General features: G+C 30.8%; 1 protein-coding gene across 1 annotated transcript; it reads right to left on the bottom strand.

The window, feature by feature from the left end:
• Positions 1-2,089: 2,089 nt before the first annotated feature.
• LOC115890473 (RNA 3'-terminal phosphate cyclase-like) lies at positions 2,090-6,619 on the bottom strand. The gene is made up of 5 exons (XM_030910713.1): positions 6,462-6,619; positions 6,292-6,409; positions 5,665-6,226; positions 4,095-4,353; positions 2,090-2,131 (listed from the first exon to the last, which is right to left on the bottom strand). The coding sequence occupies exons 1-5, from the start codon at positions 6,501-6,503 to the stop codon at positions 2,090-2,092; spliced, it is 1,023 nt and encodes a 340-aa protein (XP_030766573.1). The 5' UTR covers positions 6,504-6,619.
• Between the last annotated feature and the right edge of the window lie 1,803 nt (positions 6,620-8,422).

Genomic DNA, 8,422 nt, shown 5'->3' with positions numbered 1-8,422 from the left:
AATAAATAAATAAATATGGCAACTTGACATGTTTTACAGTAGAGATACCACCTGAATCCCCAGCGGGAAATTTAAATTCCAGTTAGTCAGCCCGGCGCCGAATATGTCCATGGTCGGCAACAATCAATTTAAAAATCGCGCCCTCGATTACGTAACTAAAAGTTTAATTGGTATCGAATATATATATATTTATATTTTATCAGATTTTTTTCAGTGACCACACACCTTGATGTCTGCAGAAATATACATGCCCGAATTATTATTCTTATTAATATAACAATTGCTTTCTATAAGTTATCTGCTTGTAGATCCGCAATGTAACGGGAAAAAAATAAACATATTTTCAGATAGTCAAGTCGCGTTGAAAGCGCTTGAAGCATCGAAATTCACATCCTTGACGGATTCTTTACTGTAAAAAACTACTCAATTTACTACGATACAGGGTTGGCAAACATCATGATATTTATATAAATATCAAAATATCATAATATCGGATATACAGGGTGTCCCAGGCTGAGCGTGCATTAGAAGTTTCTTGAGAACTACAACATCTAGCTCGGAGATTTTTTGCACATCATAGTTTCACAACGTGTTCTATCGAGTATAAATATTTTCAAAATGGCGGCACTTCCGGAAATACCGGAAGTTGACAGCAACTTTCTTATTTTAAATGGGTACCCCTATTTTTTATTACGTTCTTAAATTCTCCTCTTATTACGTTCAAAAATTTGAAATATTTTTTCTCTCAAAAACGGTTAATGTTAGATATAGAGTGTTTAACATCAATATTCATATAATTGTACAGAGAATTTAAGTATGTAATAATAAATGGGGGCACCCATTTAAAATAAGAAAGTTGCTGGCAACTTCCGGTATTTCCGGAAGTGCCGCCATATTGAAAATATTTTTAATCGATAGATCTCGTTGTGAAACAGTAATGTGCAAAAAATCTCCGATCTAGATATTATAGTTCTCTAGAAACTTCTAATGTACGCTCAGCCTGGGACACCCCGTATATCATGGATATATATCATATCTGATATTTTGTTCCTGGGTTAAAATACAAAATACCTTTATTTCAATAAAAACAAAAATTAAACTTTAGTTTCAAATCACAAAAAACAAGACAAAAAAATAATATTTTTCCTAAAATATATAATGAAAAAACTTGTCGTTTGATAAATGTTTAAGTAACTAAAAATGGGGCAACAGGAATATCATCGTCACTATTATCTTCACTTAAAGCAATTAGTTCATCATTTGACAAGATCCCGTTCAAGCTTTTAGCTTTTTTTTATAGGTAATTTGATTTAAACATTTAAAAATAAATACCAGTTTACTAGCTTTTTCGTTGCCTATTTCTTAATTTAGACCGAATTATTCTTCGCTCGAAAAAAATCTTTCTAAACCATTTGTTGCCGGTATTGCAGTGAATAACTGCTCACATAGTTGTAAGAATAATTCTCTTTTAACCACTCGGAGTCCAGGGTACAACCGATTTCCACCAAATCATTGGATTTGTTTGGAATTGTGCAGAAAATAAATACTTTAGAAATGGATAAGAGATAAGACTTTGTAGTAAGAGCCATTACAAGCGGAACAAATTCGGGGTTTAATGAATTTAGAATTAAGATCAAAAGCTTGTTGTTTTGAAACTGTGTTAAAAATTTTTTTTCTAAGAATCTGTGATGATATATATCATACGTATATATATATATATATATATATATATATATATATATATATATATATATATATGCTGCTCTATAAATATCAGATATATATCGTGATATGTATCATGATATATATCACTCGATATATATCCGCCAACCCTGCTAGGATATAGTAGGTCCGCAGTGGAAGGTGCTATCAAGGACACACTCTTAATAAACACAAAAAGTTATTACAATTTTTAAGTAAAATAGTTAAAAAAAATAAAATTATTAACTAAAGCGTAATTCAAGTACAAAAAATAAATAATGAATGTTTGCTAAAATGAAAACAGCACAAAGTAAATAATAACAAATATTTTTTTTTTTATCAATACTTGTTTATCAGTGTTGTTTTTTTTATTTCTTTCCACAAAAACTTAAGTTGACAATCTAATTTCTCCAATAGCGTAGGTCTTAGCCTAAACAATATCTTTTGTTTTCTAAAATTCAAGGTTTATTCTAGATAATGTTTATACAGGGTGAGTCTTAAATAAGTGCAAATATTTTCAGGGCTGGTAGATCCCGATGAAAGAAACATATTTTCTCTTTTCCGTTTTTCAAAATAAGTCCAAAATAACCGAGATATTTTTACTTTGAAATTTAAAAATAATATTTTTCGTTTAAATTTTAAGAACCACTGGATCTTTTTTGGATTTTCGTTTTGTCAATAGGAAAATTAAAATAACTTTGGTTGCACATCATAATACGACCACCAGCAAACTCCATAAGACGACACATGGTGTCATTGATGCCCAAGGTTGTGCACCCAAAGTTGTTTTTTAATTTCCCTTTAATCTATGTTGCCATATTATGTGAAGATATATTGTGCTTTTAATTAAAAATAAAAAAAATACTAATTTTCACGAGTTTTTTCGCGAAAAAACAGACCTGTTTCTGGGGTCGAATATAACTACTAAAAATACTACATGGCCCCAAGACACCCTGTATTGTGTGTATTTTCTATTATATATCATATATATATAAAAAAAAAAAAAAAAACTATTAATATAAATAAATATAACTTTTTATAGATGAGGGAAATTTCAATATGTTACATTTTACCCGCGATTTTCAAGTAAAAATTTTATTGGGCAGATATTTACCTGGAATAATAGAGGCCTTGTAACTTATTTACTTAAATCTTATTAACTCCCTGTGCAACGAATAACATTTCCACCGTTGGAGTTAAAATCACGATATTTGAGGCCTGGATACAAAAAAACAGCATGGAGTATTTTGTTTACAAAGTGATATGGTAACAATAAAATATCTTTCTGAACTGATACTATTTTTAATTTTGAAAATGTTCACGACGCGCGACGTTTCGATTTGTCTACTATTGGGTCTAACTACTAACTCTTACTATTGGGTCGATATTTACATGTGTGGAAGTAAACCACATAACGATCTTATTAAGTGGGAGTGAGAGAAATGCGACGGTGTGCTGTTGCGGCGTTGCCACATTTCTCCGGTACGCCTTTCCCTATCAAGTAAAGTAAAATCACCATTTTTTGGAAAAGTTAACTAAATAAAATTAGATGTGTTTTTGAGTATCTGAAATGGAATTATAAGGATATCGTTAGGGCGTCCTTTTTTATAACGAAAACGTCAGTAATCAGGATAATTTAAAAACTTTTAACACATAACAAGCAATAACTCAAAAACTACTTTAAAACTACCTATTGATATTATAAATAAATAAAAAAAAAAAGTGTTTTAAATAAGAAAAAATTTGATAGGCTTGTTTTCCATTCAAAATTTAACGTACACATTTTCAGTGCATTGCAATTTTCAGCAATAATGATGTAACTTTTATTTATAAATATTTTCACATGTGTCTGCGAATAAAATATAGCAGAAATATTAAGAAAGTTTTGAAAAAAACTATAATCGATTATTCTAATAGATTTCGACTATATTTTTCAGAAGCTTTCATTTTAATTCTAATAGCGCGACCACTGTCGAATCCACTCATTCCACTTATTTTTACCGAAAGTGCAAGTGTTTCTAATTTGCACTTAAAATTTTACAAATATAAAAAAAAAAAAAAAAAAAAATAATAAATAAACAAATAAAGTAACAGGAGACGTAATAAATCGTGAAAGCTGAACGCATGAATACACTCTTCCCGAGAATATAAAGTACTGATTGGGTCTTGGGCCGACCGCGACGAATCTGCTATATCCGCTTCCACGTCTCTTAGCAATGTGCAATAGTTTTTCGGTTTATTTCATATGTTTAACTTGTTTTTACCTGTTCTGTCTCGTTGTTTAGTACATTAATAAACGCATTGTACTCGTCTTACATACGGAAATCTTGACCCAAGACTAACTTTTGCCAGCCCTTAGTATTTGATTGGTAAACTAAATTTATGTATTCTACCTTTGCTAGAGCCTCTACAACAAATATAGCTGTCTTCGTGTGTAGGGTTATTTCGCCAACTCTTACACTTGAAGGCCCTTTCGCTATCGCCATCAGTATAATGATTTGATCTTGACTATATTCGTCCACACAGGCACCTTCTTCTATTGAGTTTAGCAGTTTTAAAGCAGCCTTTATACCCGTTTCTTCCGATTTCACATCTCTTTTGCCTAGCGCAGAAGATCCTAATATGCAACCTGTGTCAGTTTCAGCTACTAAACTGAGAAATAAATAAATGCTGTCATACTAAGCTAGGGAGAATTACTCTGTCATTAGAAACTAAAAATGCAATAATATACAGAGTATTCCGTTTAAGAAAGTACAATATTGATATTTTTTATTTATTTGGGTACTCTGTACCTTGTCAAAAATAATTTTTAGATTGCATCTTTAGTAATCTTTTAGTACAATAGTTTGATAAATAAGTATCATTTATTAAGAAAAATAAGCAGTATCTGCTGGCGGAACGAATGGATATGTTACTAGTGATTTTATTTTGTGAGGAAAATTACTTCTTGGCCTCAGACATGCTCAAAAGATATCCAAATAGGAATCTTTCTGATAAGCGTACCTTTGAAAAACTACTTGTCCTATTTCATAGAGCTGGTAGTATAATTTATAAAAAAAAACCTATTAGGCAGAAACCTGTCATTGGAAATGAAGAAAATTAATTTGCTGTAATTGGCTCTTTTATGGAAATCCTTATATCTACAAGTCATCGTAATAAAAATCAAAAAGAACTACTACTTCGTTTGTATTGATAGAATAATGATACATATTTAATAAATATTATTTATTAAAATATTGTAGAGTTAAATAAAAAGTAAGCTGGTATAGATTCAAAAAAAAAGTCCATAAATTAATTTCGATTTTGAAAATAAGTACTAACTGTCGCTAGAAACTTGCCATGAATACACTAGCCCTCTTGGCTGCCATTTGACGTAGCCATTGCCATTGAAAAATCGCTCTTTATTCAAAATCTGAGCTAGATAGGTATAGAAACCCTTAACCCTAAAACCCCTAACACTAATATAATTTAGAAAGGCATTTGAATCTGCTTTGATTTAATTTTTTCAGTAAAGTTTATTTCCACCACCCCTGTATATCTCTGAAGCTATCAAAACATATTTAATAATATCTTAGGATTATGTAAAGTGACTAAAAAGAAAGTCAAAAATGCAATAACGTACAGTGTTCCATTTAAAAAAATCATCCTGATCCTCTCACTACTCAGTCACTCTGTCAAAGTTAAAATATTTTCTGAAATACATCCTAGTACTTACTTTAGGTATGCATAAACAAAATACCTATATTTTTATTATAGGATCTACAGATGCCTGACGTACTGTTGAAGAAGCCTGTATGTAACAAAGTAAGTTTAAATTTTAAATCAAAAAATTATTCAGTGCCACAGCTAGCATATAATATGTTGCCTGTAGTTTGCATACCTAATTTTATTTTTTGAATACACCATTAGTAAGAGTATAGCAAAGGTGTATATTAATAAAAAAACTCTTTAGGTTAAACTTACATTATCCCGGCACAATTATCAGGAGCGATTTCTCTGTCCTCTTTGTAGCATTCAATATGGACATTTTTGTATTTCTTAAAAGCACCTTTTGCCCCGTTTGCTGTCCTTTGAGCTAAGCTAACAGGTAAAGATCCAGCCGTATAGCTCCAACCCTGGATGGATGTTATTTGTCCTTGCTCAATTAAATTAACCCCATTTAACTGACTCACTGGTTTCACCGTAACACGTATTTCACCTCCTCCTTTTGGGAAATATCCCCTTCGAACAAGTTCGGAAATAAATTTCAATTTTTCTAATATACCTCGAAACACCTCCGTTGTATAATCTATTTGGGGTGCCATTTCGGCATTTGTCCCTCCTTTTAATGTCATTGTTACCTCCGAGTCCGCAAACAAGGCACAAGGAAGAGCAACTTGGAGTAGCAAGCTTACACTACCAGCTGTATGAATATGTGATTTGAAAAAACCACCCCTTATATGACCGGGGTAAAAGGTGATTTCCGTTGAGCCTTTCTGGGCGCCAATTACCGTTGCTGAACACATGTCCCTAACAAGTTCAACTCCTACAAGAAAAACATTATATAAGGTATTTTATATACCTACGTAATTATAAAAGAATGGCTAATACCTTTTAAATGTTGTTCCATTAAACCTGGTTTACCTCTTTTGGCTCTAATATTAAATATTCGTATTGGAATTTTCTTTAAACAACTTAATGTAAGAGCAACTCGTAGTATTTGTCCTCCCTAAAAATTAGAATATAAAGAAACGATAATAAAAAGAATAAAATGTAATAACCCCTTCTAGAAGAGAACCGTCGATTTCAAGGGGAGTGGACATGGTTTAAATAAATATATTAATATATTTCGAATTTTGTTATTTAAAAATAATAAAAATCCGTCCTATAAAAGTTGGCAAATTATTAAGGTTAATGAATCTTCTTCCTCTTAAAAGTTCAAATTGGTGTTTACTGTTACTGTTTATGTCTCTCTGATGTTAATCTAAACGGAGTCTACTTTGTTTACGCAGAATCCGAACCGCGGTCCTCGGCTATATCATTGTCAATTTTTAAGTCAATATGGCCTACTGACTTGGTGAGATGGTGAGTTAAAATCAGAAGACATTGGCCTAATAATAAATCGACTCTTACTCACCAGATATCCGATCTCCTCTGGCCTCGAACCAGCGGAAATGAGGGTAATAATTCTGGTCGACGACCGCGGTTTGTATTCTGTGTAAACAAAGTAGGCCAGATTAGCCTTAACAGCAAAAAAGAAGATATTAACTTAAAATACTAATTTCTTGACAAAATGGTGACTGAAATTTTTAAATCAAAAATTTATTATCTGTTTATTTTAATAATAACTGCAGCTATTATTATTTATTATTTAAGGCGGGCCAGTGTATGAACAAGACCTTGAGTATTTACCCAAATTTCAATATACTGGGTGTTTGCCCGTCACTGGTCCCTGCTAAGGCCTAAGTATCTTTCGAATTTCAGAATAATTATAATTTAATAATTAATTAATTTTAATTCCTTTTATTTCTTGTTTAACATCAGAGATATATTATCTCGTTTGTAGTTATTCTAAAATTAACCGTTTTATTTTATGTGGTTTTCGCCTCATTTGTACCTACAATAAATTAATAATATAGATAATAGTAATAATAAGGAAATAAGATACACAGTGTCCAAAATAAATAAAAAATATGAAAGTTGATATTTTTAAATGGAACACCCTGTATATTCTTACATTTTTAGTTTTATGATTAAAATAATGTTGAATTTGATTAGGTTTAAATTTTACAATCTTGTGAAAATGCAGTAACAACTAACAACTTTAATGCTTCATTTCTCTAGGCGCATTTAAGTTTTTAAAACCAAATGTTGCAATGAAGTTTTTCTATTTGCTAAATATTGTGTTGCAATGATATTATTTTAATATTAAGATATATGATTTTAATAATTTAACTAATTTGAACACGATTTCTGATAAATAGCTTATAAGCTTATTATTTGCTAATAAGAATAATAAATCTATCGAAAAGGTGGTATGATAATATAGTTGATGTTGGTGAGAAGCAAAAATTGGCTATTGAGATAGTTCAATATGCCCATTTGGTAGGCACTAAACTTAAGAAACTGAAATAGAAATATTTATTGGTTGTTATTACCTTAAGCTTCATTCAGAACCTCGCAATTAGTGGAATAAATTAGTGGCTCCAATTACACTTTATACTTTTTAGTTTACGATCATTGACGATGTCTTAAGCTTGATTTTCATTCCGTCCGTTATCCGTTGATACGATGCGATGGTCCGATATTAATTTTATTGGTTGACTTTAAAGACTTCAATTGGTTAGAAACACGGTTAACCTGTCCAAGTCTTTACATTCAACCAATAAAATTAATATCGTATCATCGTATCGTCGGACAACGGATGCATGAAAATCAAGCTTTAAAAACATAATTATAATTAATAGAATATTCTAGCAACGGCTTACAGTAGTCAGTTGTATCCGTGGAGCAACCTTAATATTTAGTTTATAAAACAATAAACTTTTGATTTCTAACTACAATTTCTCTTGGCGCATAATAATCAAAGGCCAAAATGACATTCCTAGTATAATTAATAGAAAAGTTAAAAGTTTTTTAATTTTTTCCTCTAATTGAAGATTACTACTGCTAATTTTGGCCTTGTGAATGCTTGCATTGATATTAGAGGAACAAACTTCTACGCTAATTGAAACCACTAATT

The sequence above is a fragment of the Sitophilus oryzae genome, unplaced genomic scaffold, assembly GCF_002938485.1.
Source record: "Sitophilus oryzae breed Bouriz unplaced genomic scaffold, Soryzae_2.0 scaffold_866_pilon_pilon, whole genome shotgun sequence".
Taxonomy (NCBI): Eukaryota; Metazoa; Arthropoda; class Insecta; order Coleoptera; family Curculionidae; genus Sitophilus; species Sitophilus oryzae.
Note: the sequence above shows the minus strand (reverse complement) of the source record. Positions and strands in the feature narration are given on the sequence as shown.

Bases quoted from the DNA above. Each gene is read 5' to 3' on its own strand.
- LOC115890473 (XM_030910713.1), bottom strand. From the start codon at position 6,503: ATGTCCACTCCCCTTGAAATCGACGGTTCTCTTCTAGAAGGG. The intron at 6,410-6,461 runs GTTATTACATTT...TCTAATTTTTAG, and splicing joins ACGGTTCTCTTCTAGAAGGG to GGAGGACAAATACTACGAGT. The intron at 6,227-6,291 runs GTATTAGCCATT...TTTTTCTTGTAG, and splicing joins AATGGAACAACATTTAAAAG to GAGTTGAACTTGTTAGGGAC.